General features: G+C 43.2%; 1 protein-coding gene across 1 annotated transcript in view; it reads left to right on the top strand.

The window, feature by feature from the left end:
* Window positions 1-174: 174 nt before the first annotated feature.
* The window catches only part of IGFBP4 (insulin like growth factor binding protein 4), a 29,220-nt gene continuing 4,881 nt past the window's right edge, over window positions 175-24,513 (top strand). Inside the window, exon 1 of the mRNA XM_075278685.1 lies at window positions 175-664. Within this exon, the coding sequence (XP_075134786.1) occupies window positions 319-664 (346 nt within the window). The 5' untranslated portion in view covers window positions 175-318. The remainder of the gene's footprint in view (window positions 665-24,513) is intronic.

Here is a 24,513-nt window from a genome sequence, read left to right as displayed (position 1 = left end):
GGCTTTTGTGTCGCTTTTTTTCTTCCTATTTCTAAGTTCTCGTGCTGTCCCTCTCTCATTCCCAGTCCTCGCACTCTCCCCCTTTCTCCTAGCAGTGGGACTCGAGATAGGAGTGGCTTACAGCCAGTATAAAGTCCACATCTATCTGCTCAGTGCAGTAAAACCTCAGTCCCCTTCATTCTTGCTATGGAGAGCAGCACAGCTAAGACTACATCATTTCATGTTCCTGTGTGCTAACTCTTAACCAGGCTGCCAGCTCTGCCCCAATTGCACCCTCTCATTCACCTTTAACCTTACTTGCTAGTCACACACAACACAATGCCTGGGCACTGCCACCTTGCCTTGATACTGATCTCCTTGGCATCTTTTGGAGTGGCTGATGAAGCCATACAGTGCCCCCCTTGCTCACAGGAGAAGCTAATTCGATGTCTGGACCCTGTTGGGTGCCTGGAGCTGGTGAAAGAACCTGGGTGCGGTTGCTGTGCCACCTGCGCCCTCCAAAAAGGGATGCCATGTGGGGTCTACACTGCCCGATGTGGCTCAGGGCTTCGCTGTTACCCCACGAAAGGTTCTGAAAAACCGCTGCATACCCTTATGCATGGACAGGGGGTCTGCACTGAAATCGGGGAGATAGAAGCCATACAGGGAACTTTCCCAACAGCAGGTGAGAATTAAGCAACAATGACCACAGAGCAACAGTAACTTCATGCAACCTTGTTCTTCTCTTGTGTCTTAAGGAACTTGCAATTGTGTCTCTCCCACTTCAAAGGCAGGAAATGCCTCCAGGATATACTGTAACTATACCACTGAATCAAATGTTTAACTCTTTTAGCACCAGAATGACTTGTATAGCAATATCTTATAACAGTGCATAGCTATGGGATTGGACTGGGGGTAGCTCACATACCTTCAGCCTACGGGGTTAATTATGGAAAAGTTGAGAATGTTTTGTAAGATCCTACTCCCAGCTCCACATCTGCATATACAGTTATAGGATTAAATGACAAGTCATGTATGGAGGTAGGATGAAGGACCGTGGCGGGGAAAGGCGTCCTCTGACCACTTCTAGTATTCAGTTTCCTTACGACAATTATCCATGAAATTGTGTAGACTTTTGAAGGCATATGGAAATTCTTGGAGAATTAGGGACACAGGTTTATTTATGGCTTCCCTTGCAGGAATGGAATACGTATGATTTTTGATCAGTAGAACTGTTCTACATTCATTCATGCAGCAATAAAGTCTACAGCATCTGATGCTTACCATGACATTGATGTTGCCTTTGTCCCAGATTCCTTAGGGATGACCATATATTGTGCATGTCATTAAGGTCCCATCACAATGTTATATATAGTGTAGCTGATAGATACCAGAGGATATTATTACAGATATCTACTTTGTATTGTTTATACTGTATAATTTTTAGTTGTTTTTTTGTGTTTTACACATACATGCCCATATTCCTTTTTGGACAATGTATTTGCAGTACCCTCATGTTTGTGTTTGGTATTGCTTATACATGTATTTGTTGTTCTGTCTTGTGATAGAGTAACATTATTAAGAATTCCTCAGATGATACCGTAACAGTCTAGTGGCTTGAGATGTTGCCATAGCTGCAAGACACCTCATTATTGTCTTATATATAAAAAACAAAAAACTTGAGAGTCTTTAGTAGATCAAACCTTTTTTAATGGCTAGTATCATCTACTGAAGACTCTCAAGTTTTTTGTTTTTTTATATTTCATACCCACTGGCTAACATGGTACAAAACCAAACATTTATGTCCTATATAGTCACAGACAAGACAGTGGATGGGATGAGTACCACTGAAAGGGGTTGTCCGGTTTAATCAAATAAATATTATAGTTTGTCTAATGAAAAGTTATATAATTTTCCAGTATACTTTCTGTATCAATTCCTCACAGTTTTCTAGATCTCTGCTTGTTGTCATCCATTATTTACTTACAGTGGATAAAAATCAGTCCATGGTCATGTGATGGACACACAAGTGCACGGCTTGTTGCAAGATACAGCTCTGATTACTGTGCTGTGACGAGCTGTGCACCTGTGTGTCCATCACATGACCATGGACTGATTTTAATAAACTGTAAGTAAATAATAAATGACAACAAGCAGATATCAAGAAAATTATGTGGAACTAATACAGAAAGTATATTGGAAAATTGTACAACTTTTCATTATAGAAACAGTTAAATTTATTTGCTGAATCTGGACATTCCCTTTAAGGCCCTTTTATACAGGTTGAGTATCGGGGACAAGTGTACCTATACGCATTCTGTAAATGACTTCCTGATTATCTAAGAAATTCCTTATTGGTCTGTTGATGACATCTTAGGAGTTCAGGAGATGTTCTGCTGTTGGCAGCGCATCGCCGTGTGGAAACAAGGATGTGCTGCCAACAATCAATGAAACTTTATGGAGGATAATAATAGCATTAGCAATGGTTTCTTCCCTGTGTAGTTTGCATTGACCTGTGTATTACACGGAATACGTATTGTCAATATACAACCCAAACTTTTCCTGCATGACAATCATGTAGATCTTTGGAGCAATGAGAGTGTTGCTATTGCTCCAAATTGGTAAGCGGCAACGCCCTCATTGCTCCATTATAGTTAATTGGCATATTGGCAAAACCAGCGATATTTTGGCAACTGAGACACCGAGGGGGAAACACTGTATGATTCAGGTGACCCTATCTTTTTGCAGAGTTGGGTTGGTATGATGGGTTCTGATGACAAGATAATAATAGGAATCATGTTGGTGAAGGAAGTTGCTGCTGTGCGATAAGAAGCTGCAGTTCTTCTTTAAGTCATGACTGAGATGGATGTGCAACAACATTTGCACTACATCTTATGGTACTGCCGTGTGGCATTGTGTAACTTCAACCTATGACAAATAACCGAGGGCAATAGGTGAGGTGACAACTTGTCTGACCCTGCTGTGTGACTGCCTAGATCCGGTTCAGGCCTCCTGAACTTGCCTATGAATGCATGTATGTATCTCTTTGTTTAATCTATACAGTAAATGTCCCTATTTGGCCATTGGAAATGTTAGGAGGTGTGCTGGAGTCAACCCAGAGCTGCATTTTTTAACGTCTTTCTTCCCAAAACTTGGCTGTTGTCGGAGGTATTCAGAAACTTGGTGTGGGATTTGTCACTTGTCTTCAGGTGTATTGATAAGGCCTCAGTTAATCCCTAAGAATTTTATGACTTTTACCACTGGTCACAAAAATGTAGGACAAAGTCACATCAGAATTTCTATGGTATAGCAGCAGTCACTGCCACCCTCTGTACAGGGACGACAATATACTTCAATGACGTGAATGGGTTGTGTTGTAGTTCTTTGCACAGTGGGTGTATGGTGGATTTACTCAGGGTCAAATAAATCTACCTATGTTGTTTTAGGCTCACGGTTCACACCATGTTTTGAGTGGGTATTATGTCTATTTGGTATATACAGAAACTTCCAAGTACATATGTTAAATGTATCCAAAGGTTCCCAATTACCCCATGGAGGAAAAAGTGTCATTTTTGTAATTCTGGTATTAAAATACTTAATTGTATGGTAACGTGTACCATGCTACATCCGGTTATGGGGGCGTTTGGTTGATATATTGTATACTTATACAATGGCATCCAGTGAAGACATCCATCAGAGCTATATGTCAGGATACCTTCATAGTGTACAGATGTAGGAGTTGCTAAGTTCACTTCGCTCTAAGGGGGTATCCATATGTAGAAATTTGATGCTAAAGCAGAATTTGGAAAAGAGTACCACTATATTTTGTCTTTATTTGGCAGAGCCACATTCTGCAAGCAGATTTTTGCAAATTCCATATAAAATTCCACAATGATGTGAAAGGTGCATATTCCTACAACCATTCATTGAACAGGATGCCACTAGTTGTATATTTATTCACATCTTTTGACCATTTAGTTCTGTTGTAAAAATAGTATATATCAGGATATTGTAGCAGGCTGCACTCTTCTGGCCTTTGTAATAGAAGTGAATGGCAATAGCATCCAACTTTAAAGATCTCCAGGTGGCTCAGGATATATACCAACCAACTGGAGGTCTATATATTAAATAACATATAGTATATACCATAGGAATGTTCCACTTGACTGGAAAAATATGGTTTTAAACTTCGTTATGGTTGTGGAATTAGGAAACCATGGATAAGTGAAAAATGTGAGTTTTTACAGATCCTTCAAGTGATTTTCTGAAGTTAGTAAAACAGCACCAGTCTTGCCCCAGAGCACTGAGGACAACATCTGGATGGTGTTTGTATGTTCTACCTGGGTTTTTATGGGATTCCTCTGGGTACTTTGGTTTCCCTGCATACTCCCAAAGACATACTGATAGGTATTTCAGATTGTAAGCACCATTGGGATCTGTGAGTGATAACCACGGGAGGTATGTAGTATCAAAACTGCCATAAAAGTTGGGAATTTTTTGGTGGATGGCGATTGTGTGCTAAATTTTTTCCCCTCTTTGTCCAGTTTCTGACTCGCTTGAAAGTGCATGGTGAGGGGCAGGGAAAGATTTACTATAACTTGCGCCAGAATACTGCTGTAAGTTATACCCGAAATGTAGATTCTAAACTTAACCTTTGCAAATGTTCCCTTCCAAAATAGGCCGGGAGGAATTTATTAAGACTGGCTTAAGAATATGAAGCAAAAAAAAAAAAATCTGTATATGAAGAGCCTGCATTAGTTTTTATGCATCACTCATTTTCCATTAGCATGTCTGAACCTATGGTTATTTGGTATCATTGAGTTCCTCTTCATGTCAACTTGTTCCAAGAATCAGTAAATCTGGGATAAGTACTGGTATTAAAGGTCATGGCAAGGTCAAATTTTACCCATAGATTCTAGTGAGTAAACTGAAGCTCATTTAGTAGTATTTATTCTTCTTTTTGCATGTTTGAGAAGCAAACATCCAGCCAGTCTAGTAATGAATATATTACACAGTCACCGATTATATTGATAGGGCTAAGAGGCAGACAAATGCTATGGACAGGAGGGGCGCTGTTCGTGGACCTTTCTTCTGAAACTCACATTCCACTTGGTTAACAACATAAACATGGTGGCATGAGATAAAGGAACCGCAGTGATCTAATATCCTTCTCTCTAACTCACAGCCATGCTCTCTGGTTTAAAGTGTAATGCCTGACAAGTGCATTGTGGTCTGCGGGGTTCTCAGTATCTTTTTCTAGCTAACTGTACTTTGGAATTCAATATTTGTTGAAGACTTTTTAAACAAAACAGGAAAAGTCAGTAAACAGATTATATCAAGAGAGGATGTGGCGTACTGAACTCACCTGCTCACAATATGACGGGGGCCAATAGAGAGAACATTTCTAGTTTTTTCCCCAGTATTTGTATTTGTTTCCCCCAAAGAATAGGTGTCATGTTTAAAACCCATTCAGCCAGTGACACAACAAACTACAGTATATAGCAGTGACCGCCAACCTGTGGTTCTCCAGCTGTTGTAATAACACAACTCCCTACATGACAGCTGCAGGCTGTTGGTGCATGCTGGGAGTTGTTGTTTCACCACAGCTGGAGAACCACCGGTTGGAGACCTCTGCCCTCTGGACAACAACATGGGACTTGACAAACAGAAAAATACTTTTTAAAGGAACATGCCAACCAAAATTTCACAAACTGATGTTAAGGATTCTCTCTTTGGTGTAATGTTCTACCCTCTGAGGCTCTGCACCAGGCATAACATGGTACAGTACAGGGAATATAGTATCATATGTACACCAAAAAACTGGAGTAGAAGTGGGACAGCTTTGGCGTATGCCCCGAACTTGCACCAAAGATATGCCACTTGGTAATTTTTCTTTCCTGCTTGCCACTTCTTAAGACAGTGGGTTCAAGCCAGGTGGAGGTGGGATACCTTAGCTTGTTAGATTTACTACAACTCATGCCAGAAATTCCCAGTCTGGTGTAAATTTATGGATAATGCATGGTACCACCTGAGATGGTGGAGAATGGAGTCTCTTTAATAAATCTGGTGCATCTCATGCCAGAAAGAAATTAAGACTAGCATAGCTAATAACTTCCCCCCAAGTGGATCTGTTTTGCCAAAATGTTTCTCCATGTATGGTTAAAGGGTAAGTCCAACCGATTAATTAAAAATAAAAAATGAGGCCAATGGCTGTCACTGGCTGCAGTGGTGTCCTGTCTCAACCTGGCTAAGTAAGTGTATCAAGATGGGCCAGGAAGTAGAGACCAGCTTTGTCCCAGTAAAAAGTGGATCGGAGAAAGTAATAAGCATAGTTTGGACAGACAGACAGTAGTTTCAGACAGACTTGTACTGGCATACTGTTCATAAAAAAAGTATTCTATAGAAAACTGTTCCCTCCATTATCTAAAACAATATGGTTATTGCGCCCAACCCCAATAGATAGCTATAATATGCTTGCAGAGTAGATTTGTGTGAACCTCACTAAGGTCTTGTGAATTTTTATTATTTTGTTGTAGTCAAAAACCAACATGTTGCCATCTCATAGTAGACCTGCAAGTGTCTGTAAAGTCCAAGCCTATAGCTAGGGCCACATTGCAACTTTAGCTGCGGCACCAATCCCATGATCAAAGATCGCTGTGTAGCCTTTTAACGTCTTGACTAATGTGAGAGAATGGATTCTCACTGCAACGCCCAGGGTGTTGAGACGCCATCTTCTAGTCACAGGAAATCCAGCAGTGCTAGATCTATTTGTGAGTATATCACTGGTTGGTGTGGTGGGATGTCGGGTAATTCACAGTAGGATAGGGTCCTAATCCATATAATACACGTCAATAAGGATCCCACTGACACTGAGTAGTCTGAATCAAGGTGCATTTGATTAAAGGTGGAAAACACACAATGTATGGTGTAAGTGTAAACGTTTTCGGCCTACTAGCTGGCAGGAGGGTGCCTCAGTGGCGTCCTTTGATGTCGTGGTTGCTGGACTGGCTATGTATACTCATTGGTATGTATGTTAATACTAGCTGGCAGGAGGGTGCCTCAGTGGCGTCCTTTGATGCCGTGGTTGTTGGGCTGGCTATGTGTATACGTTGATAGCGTGGGTTGCTCCATAGCTCACATAGTCAGCCCAGCAACCACGGCATCAAAGGACGTCACTGAGGCACCCTCCTGCCAGCTAGTATTTACATTTATACTTCCCCATGAGCCGACATAAACCCACGGACAGAGCATCCATGCACTAACATACAGATTACCAGTACACAGGACGAGATCACAAACCCTTTAAAACATGGTATGTCAGTTCTGTGCTTATCTCTGAGTATATTCACGTCTATACCCGAATAGGTTGTGAGACGTCATACTTGAGTCTGAGGAAGGCCGATTTAGGACGAAAACCTTTATGCTTACACCATACATTGTGTGTTTTCCACCTTTAATTAAACGCACCTTGAATCAAATTACTCAGTCTCAGTGAGATCCTTCTTGACGTATTTGTGAGTATAAGTTACAGCTGCCGAACCTTCGGTTCATTCACTTACGTTGGTGAAGGCTTGAATTGCAACATGGCTGTCTTAGGTCAGGTGACTTTAGAGCAGGGTATATGAATGGCCTTGGTATCTGAGTTTACCTAAAATGTGTCATTCAGTGCTATCACCTGCAATATAACTGAGCTATGATGAAAAGTACAATAATTATGCAATCTCTTTGCCAGATTATTATATAGAAACTATATGTCATACTATTCTTTATATGGCTGTAGTAGAAATAAGTTTGTCAGACGTGGTTCACATCTGCATTCGGTATTCCATTTGGGAAGTCCACTTGGGGACTTGCGGATAGCTAAGAAACCACACAGACCCCAGAGACTATAATGGGGTCCGCGTGTTTTCCGTGCGGTGTCTTCATGAATCATGGCGTCCGTGTGGTTTCTTAGCGAACCACTTTTTAATGCATATAGGTTTCCGTTCAGGTGGTCCCCAAGCGGACTCCCCAAACGTAATACTGAACGCAGATGTGAACCAGGCCTCAGATGCAGAAAAGCAGCGTTTGTCACAAGAATAACTCATCATGACATCACAATGTCTTAACAGTACATAGCAGTGCAGGTAAGCCTTCTGTGCTCCAAGAGACTAATTCAGCTTTGCTACGTCTGTAGTATGTCAGGCTGTGCAGGATTAGATGTATATGGTGTTTGGAGTACAGACCAGTAAATGAAATAGCTACCAAAAAGTTGAAAACAAGTTTGGTGCAAAAATAAAATTTTTTTCCTGGGAGCCTTGTACTAAGTATAACCAGCATAGGAAAGATGTTAAAGGAGTTCACAAGGTACAAGTCAGCTGAGAAATCGCCTAATATACTCAGGGTTCTTCAGAGTGTGCTAATGTTTTATGAGACTGCTGGATATTGCTGCTAGGTCCGGAATCTCGGCCATGAGAAATGTGTTTGTTTATTTATTTTAACTAAAACCATGTGCGTCCGAAATACTCATGTCTTATTTAATTCTCTCGGATGGATAGATAGATAGATAGATAGATAGATAGATAGATAGATAGATAGATGTGAAACTCACTGAGTGAGTTTATTTATTATATTAATCTAGATTAAACGGGTTTTCCGGGCAAATTTTTTTTTAAAAGGTCTGTTAGTGATTTTAATGGGTTAAAAATACACCCATATACTTCTCGCAGTATTTTGAGTAATTTCTGGGTTTCTATGAGAGCTCCTGGTATCCTCTGCATTAATTTACAAGGGTTAGCTTCCTGCTATGTAGTTTCCTATGTACCTTCTACACTACCTCCCTGTCACTGCTGCCCCTCCTCTCTCACTCCGTTACAGCTCCCTCTCGGTCTCCCTAGCTAAGCTGGAGAAGAAGACAATAGACGGCGCTCTCGGGTCAAACGGGCAAACTTTCCCAAATAAAGTTTGCTCGTTTGACCCAAGAACTCCATCTATTGTCTTCTTCTCCATTGTCTATCCCGGTATCTGGTGATCGATAGGTGTGCTGCTCCCTCCACCTACATTTGGGCTTTTTACGTGGTTGTGAGCATTGTCTCGCAACCACAACAGGTGAGAGGCCATCTGGTCAAACTTTTGTATATCTGTGTAAAAATTCCAAATCAGATTTTCTTACCTACTGCACTATAAGTTTGCTCTGTGTCTACTTCTTTCTCTTGTCCCTAGCTAAGCTATCCAGCCTACTACTAGCATCCGCCCCCCCCCCCCCCCACCCTGTCTCCCTAGCTAAGCTATCCCACTCACTATTAAGGTCCTCCCACCATCGCACCATACTTACCTATCTTCCACTCTGGGAGATGGCTCCTCCTTTCTCCTTCACTGTGCACAGGCTTGAGTTGCTGCACACAGACCAGAAGTACCTGTGAGGCCTGCGCAGTAGAGATGGAGTCTCACAAATACAGCGTCTCCAAACTCCAGCAAGCGCCTGAAGAGAGGAAGCTTAGAGGAGTTGTTCCCGGGCAGGAAGGTTGGTAAATATTGATGGGGTTGGGGGGGAGAGTACTCGTGATGTTCCTTTTCGGAAGCGATGAAACAGAATGTCAACAGATTATCAGCAGTCATGTGATATGTGTAATTATACTTTTTTTTAATACAAGTAAATTAGAAGTTAGGCGGGGGGGGGGGATTATTTTAGGGGTTAATTTGTATTTTATCCTAGACTTCCCCTTTGGTGAAGCCAGGATTTCATCAAACAAATGTGACTGAGCAAATACTACCTCACAGGGACATATACCATGAAACCACTTATATAACCCCTGGCAGCACAATCCAAATACTACCATGCACTCCATACAGGGGTGAACCATGACTTTTTGCCGCCTGAAGCAGGCAGGGCCGAGCGGAGCGGAGCTTTAGCAGGCAGAGAGCAGGCACGGAGAGGACCTGCTCTCTGCCTGAGCGTGAGGTGCGGCCGCTGGAGCAGCGCTGCTCCAGTGGCCTCCCCCATCCACCGCTCGGTGCTAAGCTAGTCCAGGACACCTTGTCCTGGACTGGCTTAGGTCAGCAAAAATGCCGCCCTCCCCGTGGCCCTGGCATAGCGCCGCCTGAAGCGGTCGCTTCAGGTTGCCTCATGGGAGGTGCGGCACTGACTCCATAAGCAGCCCTGGAGGCACCTTTTCCACCTCTCCCCCACTGACAGCAGCATTGTACCCATTCTCACTCCTTCCTCGCTGACAGCAGCATTGTCCCTTGTCTCCTCCCCCACCATAAGGCAGCTTTGTCCCCTTAACCACTCTTTCTCAGAATGGCAGCTAAATTCAAGCCCTTCCCTCCTGTCCCCATTTGACAGCAGCTTTACGACTTATTTTTTGAGCACAATTGATTGAAATACAAAATATACAAGAACAAGTATGCCAGGCTAACATAGTGACCAACTAGTACAATGAAATAAGGGGCCCTGACTGCAAGGACTTGCAATCTATAAGCAAGGCTGTACAATCAATAAGACAGATAGATAGACAGATAGATAAAAGATAAATGGATGGACCTTAGATAGAGTGCAGGGTTTGCTGTTCAGAGGTCATAAGTTTTATAATTGAGAAATTTTAGCTGAGTCACATTTTTTTTAGATGCCTGGCACTTTCCATGAAATGTTCACGTGTATTTCAAGGAGAGGTAAAGGGCTTCATAATTCAGGGAACTGGGATAAATTACAGGGATTATGTGAAATATTTGCTAGAGAGCAGATAGTGCTGCAACTGAGATACTCAACTTCCAAAATCAACAGGCAAAAGTCTGCTAAGCCAGACCTTGGGTCCCACGCGGGATAGAATTGTGCTGTGATGGTGTCCTAATATCAGTCATTCACCAGCACTGTGCCATGATCCAGAGAGAGTTGTCCATCTAATATCCTCAGCTAAAAGCTTCACACACATAGTCTAAGTCACCGGGGTTTTATCGTCAAAGATCTCTGCTGTTTCAGCTTTTGTCTTCTTCCCCTTACCTGCATCAGATCCCGTAAAGATATGAATGATTTGATCTTGGCCTTTATGGAAAGTCAAGGCATAGGAAAGAACTTCCATATCACTGTTCCCTTCTATAGTGTGTGGTTTATGGAACAATAAACGTAATTGAATACTACAGGTACATGTCACCATAGTTTAAAGGGTTAATGATGAGAGGTAGGATGTTTGGACGCTGTAGTCAGTGACTATAATTTATGTAGAGCTGAACTGGTAGTTTAGCGACCCAATTGTGAAACCATATTAGGGTTTGCAGAGTAGCTACAGAATCATACCTGATTCTAGAGGACCTGCCACAAACAGTCCTCTGCTTTCAAGGGTGACTATGTAATGCGTCTTGTCCACTGTGGTGGCATTGCAAACACATTGAACACTTGCTGCCAGGGTTCCTTACAGTTTTCAGCTGATCCCTGGAGATCCTAATAGTATAGTAACTACTTATGGTCACTTTATTGTCTTGGAATGTCTTTAAATCAATGACTACATTTGAGTTTACCTATTACCCTTACGATTGCCTTCAATGCATTTACTCTAGAAAGGTCTATTATTTATGGAATAGGTCTTGTAGTACAAGGTGGATTTCAGTGCATTACGGCTCAGAACCACCAGACCTCCAAAGTTAAAGATGAACCTTCATGTCATCTAAGACAATGCATACTATATAACTGGTTGTAGGTTCCAAAGATATTGGTGCCGTTAGGTTTGGCTATTGATATCGCTGTACTTACAACTCATCGTCATCGCTGGATGGTGGGCAATGGCCCCTTGACAGTACAAGACTATCAAGGTGTACTGTCAGGGGCCATTTCCCACTGCCTAGTGATGACACTAAGAAGTAAGGCCACCCTCCTGACTATATAATGGTATTGATAGAGGAGGTACTGATATTTCTGAAATGGGGAACCTACAATCAAAATTGGGGCTGGAGATATTGGTGCCATTATAACAGCACCAATCTCTTCCCACTGTCAGAAGAGCGTTCCTGACAGTCTAGCTGGGCTGTGAGGAATGACCCCCCCCCCCTTCCTCACTGTACTCGTCCGTACACTAGTACTGGGGGCCCCCCCAGTTGTACTTGTCCATAGAGTAGAACTGGGGGGTGTTCCTCACAGCCCAGCTAGACTGTCAGGAACGCCCTTCTGACAGTGGGCAGACATGGATGTCATTATATTGGCACCAATATCTCCAGAGCTGTGGCGCATAATGCGAAAGCCGATAGTGCGCTGATTCAGTGCACTGTTGGCTTTCTAGTGATAAAAAAAGTTGCATGTGCCTGAAGACATGAAAGGTCCTCTTTAATTGGATCGAAATGTAATGTGAACAACCTCTAAGCATTCAATTGACTTGAAACAAATAAACACAAAGATGTAAGAGGGAAAGTTAGGACAAGTCAAGTATATCAATGTTAGGAGTAAATGAGACTTTGCTCTTTGCGTGACCTTAAATGTGACCCTCAGTTAGGACAGTTAAATGTTAACCAGACACAAACACTGTGTTCTGTCAGTGCCCAAAAATACCAAGAAACACAGTATGGGGCCGATCATACAATGCAAGCTTTATGCCCAATCCTTCCCTCCTGCGGTGTTCACCTCCTGTGGATCATCAATGCCTGACTTATGACATCTTATAACTTTGAAATCTCTTGGATGTCCTCACCTCTTATGGATTCTTTCTACATTACAGTCATCCACATGCTTTGGCCTTTGTGTTGCCTTGTAGCAATATCTAGGACCTTATTCACAGGTTTGCAATCACGGTCAGCATTGTGACCCATTTATGCATGCAGACCTACGTTTTGGAAAAAGGATGGAGGTATGCTACATTTTGGCTTATTTTGTGGACCACGGAGCCCCATTAAAATCGATGGGTCTGTGAAAATCATGGACAGTATATGTGTGGTGTTCAGTTTTCAGGGACCCGCAGACAATTGATCTGTTATTCACAGACACTAACCCCAAATAAGCAGGGTGGGGTCCTTTCTCCAAATATATGGACCTTCCGCCGATACTAATTATCTTGACTCTGCTCCTAGATTTCATCTCATCTCATAGTGTGTCTACAGTATATAAAAATATACTGGGTAGTTTCTTAAAGGGGTTTTCCGGGCAATAAATAATTTTTCAAAAAAGGTCAGTTAGTGCTATTGATGGGTTAATAAAAGCCACCAAATACCTTTCGCAGTGTTTGAGTGATTTTTGGGGTTCTCAGTGAGCTCCTTGGTTCTCAGCCATCTTCGTAGGCAACTTGCGCATGCGCAATAGCCCACAATCGCTCGTGAAGTCCATTGTGCATGCCTGAGTTGAAGAAATGCTATGCACGCATCACTGATGACGCAGGAAGGAAGATAATTATGACAGGGAGGGTTGTAGTGAGGAGAGGGTACGGGACGTGAGGGGATGGGAGGAGGGGGAGGAGAGAGAGGAAGGATATAGTATGAAGCGGCGAGACGGAGCATCACAGGATACCATGAAGATGTGCCTGAGGCGGTCATGTGACCACTCCAGCAATAATGGTAAATATCAAGTTTTGTTACTAAAAGTAATTTATCAAGTCGATGGGGGATGGGTGTTTAGTTTAACGCTAAAATGTCTTTTTATCCCGGGCAACCACTTTAAAGGGATTCTATTAGTGTTGAGCGAGTAGTATTCAATCAAATACCTCGCTGGCATAGGAATGCGTGTAATCGGCCGAACGCCAAGGGGTTAAACTCATCGAACATTCGAAGCATTTAACTGCTTGTTGTTGTGTCATGTTAGCCATTTTAATTCTTGTGAGTTGAAAGGCGGTCTCATGAAAGGACTTTCTTTAACCACTTGGTCAGAGACATTAAATCCCGTCACGGAAAAAAATGCTGCATTTTACAGTACCTGCAAAGTGAATGGGACTCTTGCTAATCCCATCCACACATTGGAAAAAATAATAATGGATTTTTTTCAGGTGGAAATGCCTAAAAAATGCATCAAAAATGGTTCAAAAACCTCCAAAAACGCCTCATGAATTTTCCTGAAGCAGATTTTTCCTGACCAAATTCCTGACCAAAAAACTCTGTGTGAACTCAGGGTAAGTTCAGACGGAGTGTTTTGGTCTGGAACCTGAGGCTGAGGCCGCCTCAGGTTCCGGACCAAAAACCGGGTAGCCATGACTGCACTAGCATCCAGCCGCGTTCTCCGCTCCGGATTAGACCCAATGAATGGGCCTAGTCCGGAGGAGGGAGTGTCTTCAGGCCGAATCGCGAGGTGAAACGGTCTGATGAATGAGCATCTCGCTTCTTTTTCCGTGAGCCGGAACAAACCGGCTCCCAGAAAAAAGAACTGAGCGGTTTCAATGGGAGCCGTCTTTTTGGTCAGGATTTTGAGGCGGATACGGCCTCAAAATCCTGACTAAAAATCTCAGTGTGAATTTACCCTTAAGGGTTTTTTTACCAGGTAAAAAAAAAGATAGAATGGATTAAAAAGAAATAAATGACAGCTCAGTCAGTCACCGGCCACAGGAGTCACCCCCCTACCCCCACCTCAGTCAGTGACTGATGAGCGGCATTTCCTGTGTGTGGAGGGAGACCGTACAGTAGAGACTGGCAGGGCCCCAGGCAGCATCGAAACGGGAGTAGTGTGGGATCGGTGGGATGAGTATTGCTTCTTCTAGTTATTTATTTTACTCATGCTGAGCCTCCTTGCCTGATGGTAAATCCCTTTATGTTCTCATCAGTAACCTATAAAAGTCCCATACTCAGTAAGGATCTGTTATGAAGACAGGTTCCTTACCTTTATATCATGAATAGAGATGAGCGAGTAATGAAATATTCAATATTCGTTTCGAGTAGACCCTCAATATTTGACTATTCGACTGAATATAGAATACCATTATAGTCTATGGGGAAAAAATGCTCGTTTCAGGGGAAACCATAATTCGACTAAGGAGAGTCACCAAGTCCACAATGACACCCCAGGAAATCAGCAGGGGAAGCATGTCTGGGGGCATCTAACACACCCAAGTACCAGGATTACCCCACTATCACAGCCTATCAACTAGACACTTTCCAAACTCAATAGAACCTCTATGAAAGTTGAAAAATACTTGGAAACCTTCTTTCCTCCACAATAGTATGGACAGAAACACAAATTTAAAGCTAAAGAAACATTAGCATTCACCCCTTTAAATCACGTTGCCCATGACAACCACAAATGGCATAGGCAATGGGAAATCTAACAGCTCCCACCCTTAACTGTCATTGTGTGTGTGAGATGTGGTGAGACCTCCAAAAATTACTTTTCTGGCCCTTAACGTGAGCCCTTCCAAATTAAGTTAGAGGCCCTTAAGCTGAGCTACCAGCAGAGATTGAGACCCTTGAGGTAACTTGAGCCTTTTACCAGCGGAGTTTTAGGCCCTTTAGGTTAGTTCAGCCTTGTACCAGAAGAGTTAGGCCCTTTGGGTGAGTTGAGCCTTGCACCATAGAGTGTTAGCCCCTTTACAATTGTTAGCCCCTAAAACGGTGGTTCCAGAACCATCACTGTCATTGTGTTGGATTGATGCAGTGGATTGTACTGAGGACCCAGACATTGACCTTGATTTTGATTGTGAAATTGATAACAATTTGGCATTAAGTTCTGGGGGTAACTTTTACTTAGAGGACCGCAAAGGTGGACAATTGACTGCAACCACTACTAGCGGTAATGGTCCTCTAATATGGGACTCTACATTACCTCTACAGGGTTCTGATTAGGTGTTAATGGTCCAAACAACATGCTCCAGTGCTTTAGATGTAGATCAGAAACCACTTTCCCTTTCCGACACCAGATTTAACCAAGCTTCACCATCATCATCCTGCTGAGATGGAGCCACTAAAGGAAACCTTGCCTTCCAAGGCATGTCCTGGAGCTGCGACTGAGCCAAATCTAAACACAGAATCGTTTGGAACTGAACAAAATTCAAAGTGTCAAAAGACTTTAGAGACTGTTGAAAGTAATGGGATCCAGAATGAGGAGTTCATCACAAGGCTGACAGACCCAACTCCAAACGCTGCAGCACAAGCAACCAGCAGTCAGTCTAAGAATTGTCTCTTCTTCAAGTAAGACACAAGATTCTTTGGAACCAGAACAGGAAAACCCAGTGATTGCCATTGCAGCAGTGCCTAGGCCATCTTTCAGAGCAGTTCATTCAGAGATTGAATTGGAGAAAAATAAGGACATTTACTGTGATCGAGTCTTCATGCACAATAGTGTCTCAAAAACAAAAGGGAATATAGACACCGAGCAGACCGTAGTGTAGTATTTTTTAAGAACGTTTAGAGCGTTAAACAGAGGAATGACGCTCACCTTGTAGGGTTGTGAGCCCAAGTCACAACTCTGAAATCGCAGTACAAGGAGACTGAAGGGTTAATCTTCGGGTTGAGGCAGCATGTTCCTAACACCACATGGGTGTATAAGCGTATACACAGAGGACCAATCCGGATGAATCCGGCAAAAAAGGAACTGCGCTCTTCTTATTGGCAAATACAGATTTATTGGCATCAAACTCACACACAACGCGTTTCGGGCGTATACCACGCCCTTCTTCAGGTGTAATAGTTTCTACAATCAAATAAATAAGTATAATGTAACATCAACAAACAAAGGAAAAGAAGTATACCCAGCATCTATATGCATATTTGCGCCACAGAACACATTTAAACGTTCAAACAGTCATGGTACGCACACAATAGTGTTAGGAGATGACAATCTCTATCTTTTAAGTAGATGTCCCAAATACACTGGCCTCCAAAAGATTCTTTTTATATATATACTAACCAGTCCCTTTTACTTGTTCTATTAACATATGCCTGACATAATATTCCCCAATGCATGTTTGTTGATGTTACATTATACTTATTTATTTGATTGTAGAAACTATTACACCTGAAGAAGGGCGTGGTATACGCCCGAAACGCGTTGTGTGTGAGTTTGATGCCAATAAATCTGTATTTGCCAATAAGAAGAGCGCTGTTCATGCACAATAGTGGGCATGGACAACCTAACGTAGAAGATCCTCATGCTGAACTGGCCTCATTACTGAACAAGATCAACCAGGATAATCAGGGCTGGAAACAGCCAACAGATCTTACCGAAAGGAGTTACCCTCGGTTTAGAAAGAAGCCATCTAAACGTTGCACCTTTAATTGATTTGAGCATTGCACCAACAGAATGTTAGGCCCTTTGGGTGAGTATAACCTTTAACCAGCAGAATGTTAGGCCATTTGAGTGAGTTGACCCTCTAATCAGCATAGTTTTTGGCCCTTTGGGCGAGTTGAGCCTCTAACCAGCATAGGTTTTGGCCCTTTGGGTGAGTTCAGCCTCTAACCAGCATAGTTTTTGGCCCTTTGGGTGGATTGAGCCTCTAACCAGCTTAGTTTTTGGCCCTTTGGGTGGATTGAGCCTATAACCAGCATAGTTTTTGGCCCTTTGGGTGAGTTGAGCCTCTAACCAGCTCAGTTTTTGGCCCTTTGGGTGGATTGAGCCTCTATCCAGCATAGATTTTGGCCTTTGGGTGAGTTGAGCCTCTAACCAGCATAGATTTTGGCCTTTTGGGTGAGTTGAGCCTCTAACCAGCATAGTTTTTGGCCCTTTGGGTGAGTTGAGCCTTGCACCAGCAATGTTTTTGGCCCTTTGGGTGAGTTGAGCCTTTAACCAGCAGTGTTTTAGGCCCTTTTGGGTGAATTGAGCCTTTAACCAGCAAAGTTTTAGTTTTTGGCTCTTGGGGTGAGCCCTAAAAAATAATTTTTCAGGCCCTTGGGGTGAGCCCTAAAACATTATTTGTCAGGCCCTTGGGGTGAGCCCTAAAACATTAATGGGTTTTTAAAAATGATTTTTTAACGGTGATGGTGGTGGTGTTGGAGGAAGAGAAGGAGGAGGACGAGGAACTTGTGACCTGGCACATACACATGGAACTATGTCTTGTCAGTAATGTTGACTTTATTCTTTTAAGCTTTTGTGAAGCTTTGGCAGATTCAGTATATATACACTGTTCCTGCAGTGTAGCTCTGAAAAGAGCTGTTGATTTATCCTGTCTAGCAGAAGCTAAAATCTCTCTCTGACCCTGATCACAATATCTCTCCCTATCTCACCAAACCGCATCTGACACCAATATGGCTGCCACTACTCTTATAAATCTGAGGTCACCTGATTTAGCCAGCCAATGACTTCTTCCTATTTTTTTTTCTGATGCCTACATTTTCCTGCTTCCTGTCCCACCTTCCCTGCACAGTTATTGGTGCAAAAAAAGCTCCAGGGAAGGTGGGAGGGGATACAAATTTTTACTGCATTTACTGCGTGGTATTCGTTCGAAATCGAATATGTCGAATAGCCTGATATTTGATCGAATACCTACTCGATGGAATGGTATTCGCTCATCCCTAATCATGACCTTTTTTGTCTCAGTAGTTCTGCAAGACAAAATTAGAAATAAGAAATTGTAGTGAATAATGCTTTAGTAAGGTTTCCCTGACATTTTAGTCACAAAAAATCTCTAGAGACTGGCGATGAAAATGTTAAAGGTTGACAAACCAGAGCAGATTTGTTTTGGCATGGTACCATAGCCACAGGTTTTAATGAGCTGTGCAAAATCCCTTCACCCACCTCCCCACACCATATATCACCTCCTAAATTCTCACCTGTTTTCTTAAAAAGACCAGAAGAATTTCTTCATCATTAGGATTTAAGGGCTCCAACATCTGTACATTGTACAGAGCGAGACATAGGGACTACAGTAGACTGAAGTATAACTTCATGAACACAATGGATATACACATATGGATTTTTACATTACACAGTAAATGGAAAACTTATAGGGGAAGTAGCAGAAAAAGTTACTTAGAGCGTTTTCAGTTAAACTTTTGGAAAATTCAGATTGAGGCCGGGGCCCCATGTGGCGCAAACACCGTGGAAAAAAACGCTGCATTTTACACAATGTCACAATGAATCCCATCCCCACTTTGGGGTAAAATACAAGCAGCAGATATGCTGTGATTTCCAAAAGATATAGGAGAGATTATATGGAGTACTAGGAAGGAATATAGACACAGATATATGGATAGTAGGAGGAGATATAGGGAGAGGTTATATGGAGTAATAGGGGGAGCTATAGGGAGAGGATACATGGAGTAATAGGAGGAGATATAGGGAGAGGTTATATGGAGTAATAGGAGGAGATATAGGGAGAGGTTATATGGAGTAATAGGAGGAGATATAGGGAGAGGTTCAGTGGCGTAACTAGGAATGGTGGGGCCCCGTGGTGAACTTTTGACATTCCCCCCCCCCCCCCCCCCCGACCGACACCGAAGACCTCGATCGACCCCCTCCTACGCATTTCTGCGCGTTCTATTATGCCCCATAGTGGCCCCTTAACACAGTACTATCCCCCATAGTGGCCCCTGCACACAGTATTATCCCCCATAGTGGCCTCTGCACACAGTATTATCCACCATAGTGGCCCCTGCACACAGTATTATGTCCCTTAGTGGCCCCTGCACACAGTATTATCCCCAATAGTGGCCCCTCCATACAGTATTATGTCCCTTACTGGCTCCTGCAAACAGTATTATAACCCATAGTGGCCCCTGCACAGTATTATCCCCGATAGTGGCCCCTGCACACAGTATTATCCCCCATAGTGGCCCCTGCACACAGTATTATGTCCCTTAGTGGCCCCTGCACACAGTATTATCTCCCATAGTGTCCCCTGCACACAGTATTATCCCCCATAGTGGCCCCTGCACACAGTATTATCCCCCATATTGGCCCCTGCACACAGTATTATGTCCCTTAGTGGCCACTGCACACAGTATTATCCCCAATAGTGGCCCCTCCATACAGTATTATGTCCCTTAGTGGCTCCTGCAAACAGTATTATACCCCATAGTGGCCCCTGCACACAGTATTATCCCCCATAGTGGCCCCTGCACACAGTATTATCCCCATAGTGGCCCCTGCACACAGTATTATGTCCCTTAGTGGCCCCTGCACACAGTATTATCCCCCATAGTGTCCCCTGCACACAGTATTATCCCCCATAGTGGCCCCTGCACACAGTATTATCCCCCATAGTGGCCCCTGCACACAGTATTATCCCCCCTAGTTGCTCCTGCACACAGTATTATCCCCCATAGTTGGCCCTGTATACAGTATTATACCCCATAGTTGCCCCTGCACACAGTACTATGTCCCACTGTGGACACCCATAAACAATTTTTATACTCTGGGGTCTTTTCAGACCCCAGAGTATAATAATTGGAGACCCGGGGGAATAAAAACATAAAAAAATACTGTTACTTACCTATCCCCGGTAATCAGGTCTTCTCCGCTGCCTTCTGCGCTGCTGTCCTTGTTCAATGACGTTGGACGTCGCATGACCCGGGACGCAGGCTGGGTTCATGTGACGTCAGAGACGCCAGGAAGGAGGCTTTGCAGGATCGTGGAGAGGTAAGTAACATGTTTTTTATGTTTCTTAACTCTCCCGGTCCGCCAATCATTATATTCGGGGGTCCGAAAAGACCCCGAGTATAATGATAGCAGCGGTAGCAGCTGTCACCGGGCCCCCAATGTCCCGGGCCCTGTGGCAGCTGCCTCCGCTGCTATGGCGGTAGTTACGCCACTGCAGAGGTTATATGGAGTATTAGGAGGAGATATAGGGAGAGGTTATTTAGAAAAATAGGAGGTTATAGGGAAAAGGTTATATGAAGCAATAAAAGGAATTTTAGTGGGATATTATGTGAAGTGATCATAATAAGGTATAGTCATACAGTGTAGTCTTATTGAATGTTCTTATCATTCTACCATTTACACACACAATCTATCTTAACTGTACATATATTGTAAGGTGATTTAACAAGACAGGCACAAGGTTCTATTATCCTTCTATAGGACGTTGATGGTGCAAAGCATCTCATATACTGTGGACAACTGAAGTAAATGTCTCATGTAAAGCCGCCAGCCACTGGGGAGGAGGAGGAAGAAGGAGAAGGTCTAGAGCCCTCTCAGCAGTTGGAGGTTGAGCGGCAGAGAGCTGGAGGCAGGCCACACATTCCTCGAGTTTAAAGCAATAAAGCTTCGGCAGGGAGTAATCTGCAAGGATTTCCTGGATATCAGGAGGAAACGCATGTGGGCTAAGCTCACATCACCTGCAAGTAAAGTGCCATGAATGGGAAGATAAAGCATATGGAAATCTGGAAGATGGAAAGAGACTTGAGGCTGAAAGAAAGATCATTTACGGAACATTATATCAATGCTACTCTACCTTAGGGTATTTACATACAGGATCATAGGCAGTTTTTTGCCCTGGAAAAGGAAAGTCTTGTATGATCTTGCATATAAAAGAAAAAATGCAATAGATTAAGAATCAGCACCCAAAATAGTCATGGTGAAGGTAAAATGCTGACAGTAAACCTCGCGGAGAAACAAAAACATATATCAGATTGATGACAGAGATGGATAAAGAGCTGATCCCCTGTGTACAGGGTGAGAACTGATAGGCCTCGTTCACATCTGCATCGGTAATCCGTTCAATGGAGTCCGCATGGGGACCCCCGCCGAACGGAATACCGAACGCATTGGCAAGTGGCGTGCAATGAAAGTACAAAGACTATAATGGGGTCCGTGTGCTTTCCACATTGTCTCTGCACGGAACATGCGGACAGAAAAGTAGTTCATGATCTACTTTCCTCTCCACATGACTCGTGCGGAGACCGTGTGGAAAGCACACGGACCCCATTCTAGTCACTGCACATTGCACTGCCAATGAGTTCGGTAGTCCGTTTGGGGAGGTCCCCATGTGGACTCCCCGTACAGATTACCAAACACAGATGTGAACCAGGCCTAAGGCCCCACGTAGTGAGCAAGAGCCAAAAATGTTTCGGAAAAGACCGTGGCAGAAACGCAACACATTTTTTTCCTCTGTTGACCTTCTGCCCCTATTATGCCTATACTGAAAACACCAGCATTTTCATAGGTATAATTTACATGCTGCGATTTTCGAAAATGCAAGCGATTTTGAAAATGCTTTTATACTGCAGATTTTTTTCTGAAATGTGTGGATGGCTGGGGCCCTGCGCTGTGTTTTAAAATGCCTACACAGTGGATGGAATTTTGGTTAATCCCATCCACACATTGCAGCAAAAAATTTGTAGCGGAGATGCTGCAATTTCAAAAACGCTTGTGTTTTCCCGATGGGTTTAAGGCTAAGGCCCCACGTTGCGGAAACTCAACTTTTTTTGTTGCAGATTTTGCTTTGGTTTTTTGAGCCAAAGCCAAGAATGGCTACAAAAGGAATGGGAAATATATAGAAAGTTCTTATACTTCTACCTTCTGCTCAGTCCACTCCTGGCTTTAGCTCAAAAAACTGCAGTAAAATCTAGAACAAAATAAGCTGCATTTCTGCAACGTGAGGCCTTTAGCCTAATAAGGTAAGGAAACCTGCAGGTAAAAATGCAATGAAAAACACTGTGGAACAAAACCATGATGTGTTTACACTGCATTTATTTCTGTAGAGTTTTTTAGCTGCATTCCACAACATGGAGCTTAGACCTGGTTCACATCTGCCTTTGGTATTCCATTTGGGAAGTCCACTTAGGGATCCCCCAAATGGACACCTAGACACATTAAAAAGTGGTTAGCTAAGAAACCACACGGACCCCATAGGCTAGAAAAGTGCTGCTTGCAGTAGGAAATTAGTATCTACAACTGGGCAACCATTTTATGAATAATTGAGAGGAAAGGATGTAGAGAATTCTCTTTATCCTGTGGAATAAATTTGACAATTTTAGGTGTGGAGTGGTCTCCACCCTGAGGATAAGTTCACACCAAGATTTTTGGTCTGAATTTTGAAGCTGTATCTGCCTCAAAATCCTGACCGCTCAGGAGTTTTTTCCAGGAGCCGAAAAAAGAAGTGAGATGCTCATTCTTCAGGCCGATTCGCCAAGAGATGCAGCCTGAAGACACACCTTCCTCTGGACTAGGCCCATTCATTGGGCCTAATCCGGAGCGGAGTGTGCGGCTGGATGCCGGTGCAGTGCACCGGCTTTCAGTCGCGGCTGCCTGGCTTTTGGACCGGAACCTGAGGTGGCCTCCGCCTCAGGTTCCGGTCCAAAAAACCCTGTCTGAACTTACCCTGGGGCACCAGCTACAGACAGCGGTGTAAATAAGGGAAAGTGTAATGACTGCCAAGTGATGGATAGGTATTGTATATTGTGAGAGGATTATAAGTAAGGTAGATATACTGCAGAAAATTAATGTACCAAGCCCCTGCTATAATGACATTTTCTTTCATGATAATGCTCAAAATATCATATAGGAATAAAAAGACACAAAATTGTTGGAAAAATCTCTGTATCTTCCTGCACAGTCAACCAGCAGCCAAGACGTTAAAATTCCTTACATCCTCCCCTGTTGCCCATAAAGATGGAAAATCACTTGCCAATCTGGCCCAGATCCAGCCTGCTTTCTGAGATTACCATCTTGGATGGATGTCAGGCCAGCTATGCTCGAGAGAAATACACATGGACCAGCCAGCACCTTCTGGAGGGTTGTCAGACTTTCCATGAGCTCATAAGAGAACTGGAGCTGCAGAACAGCAGAAAGCAGACAGTGTTGTGGGGGAGGGTATGGGAGCCAGGGGTGACCCCATTAACACCTTGGACCCAACACTGGGGTTTACACTGCCGCTTTGATGTTGTTTTACTAGTAAATTTGCCAAAAGCAGCAACTCCCCAAAGCGTTAACACTTTTCCTGGCTCCTTTCTGTCTGTGTCAGTGTGTATCAGGCTGCACATCCCTTAACTCTCTGTCGTCTTTGCCATCCTGCATTCGAGGAGCTGGCAAAAATGTCTGATTTTCACAAGAAAAATGCACAAAAGATCCAGGTGGACTGTGAAATCTGAATATATATCACATATATTGACAGCCATCAGCTTAGTATTGTGTTACTCAGCCCCACGTACAACAAGCTGCTTTATGTCTTCTTACCCTTTCTATCATATTCCTATAGATAATGGGTCGCCAAATAAGTGAAAAAAACTGCAACTTAGCAAACAGCTACAAAACCAACAGAAATAGCTCACAGTACGGGGCTGAATAAATAATCCAGCCATCCTTATTACAATACTGTTGAATAAAATCGCAGATGTGAAAAGAATGAGAATTACGCACAGGAGAGAAGAAATACATAGCTAAAAATATGTATCGATCATTTCATGTGTATGGGGTCCTCCCAACTCACCCCTGATGGCAGATGTTGGGCAAATAGGATCGGGCAATTGGATTTGGAAGCAGAGGCATCTAGGCATCACTTCTCCCAGCTAAGGAGGCGTTCACACTACCATCGCTGTCCGCCCGGGGTTTAGGCCGGAAACTGGACAGGTGATAGCTTGCCGGCGCTCAGCTTTAAAACCCATTCCTTTGAATAGGTTTTTAAAAGTGACCGCCTGTGCTCATATGTAGCCTCTCTGCCTGGAATACGTTTTTTTTTGCATGGATACAAAGTCCTGCATGTACGACTTTGTGTCCGTGCAAACAAA

The sequence above is a fragment of the Leptodactylus fuscus genome, chromosome 6 (genome assembly GCF_031893055.1).
Source record: "Leptodactylus fuscus isolate aLepFus1 chromosome 6, aLepFus1.hap2, whole genome shotgun sequence".
Taxonomy (NCBI): domain Eukaryota; kingdom Metazoa; phylum Chordata; class Amphibia; order Anura; family Leptodactylidae; genus Leptodactylus; species Leptodactylus fuscus.
The sequence above is the reverse complement of the archived record's forward strand: the minus strand, read 5'-3'. Positions and strand labels throughout refer to the sequence as shown.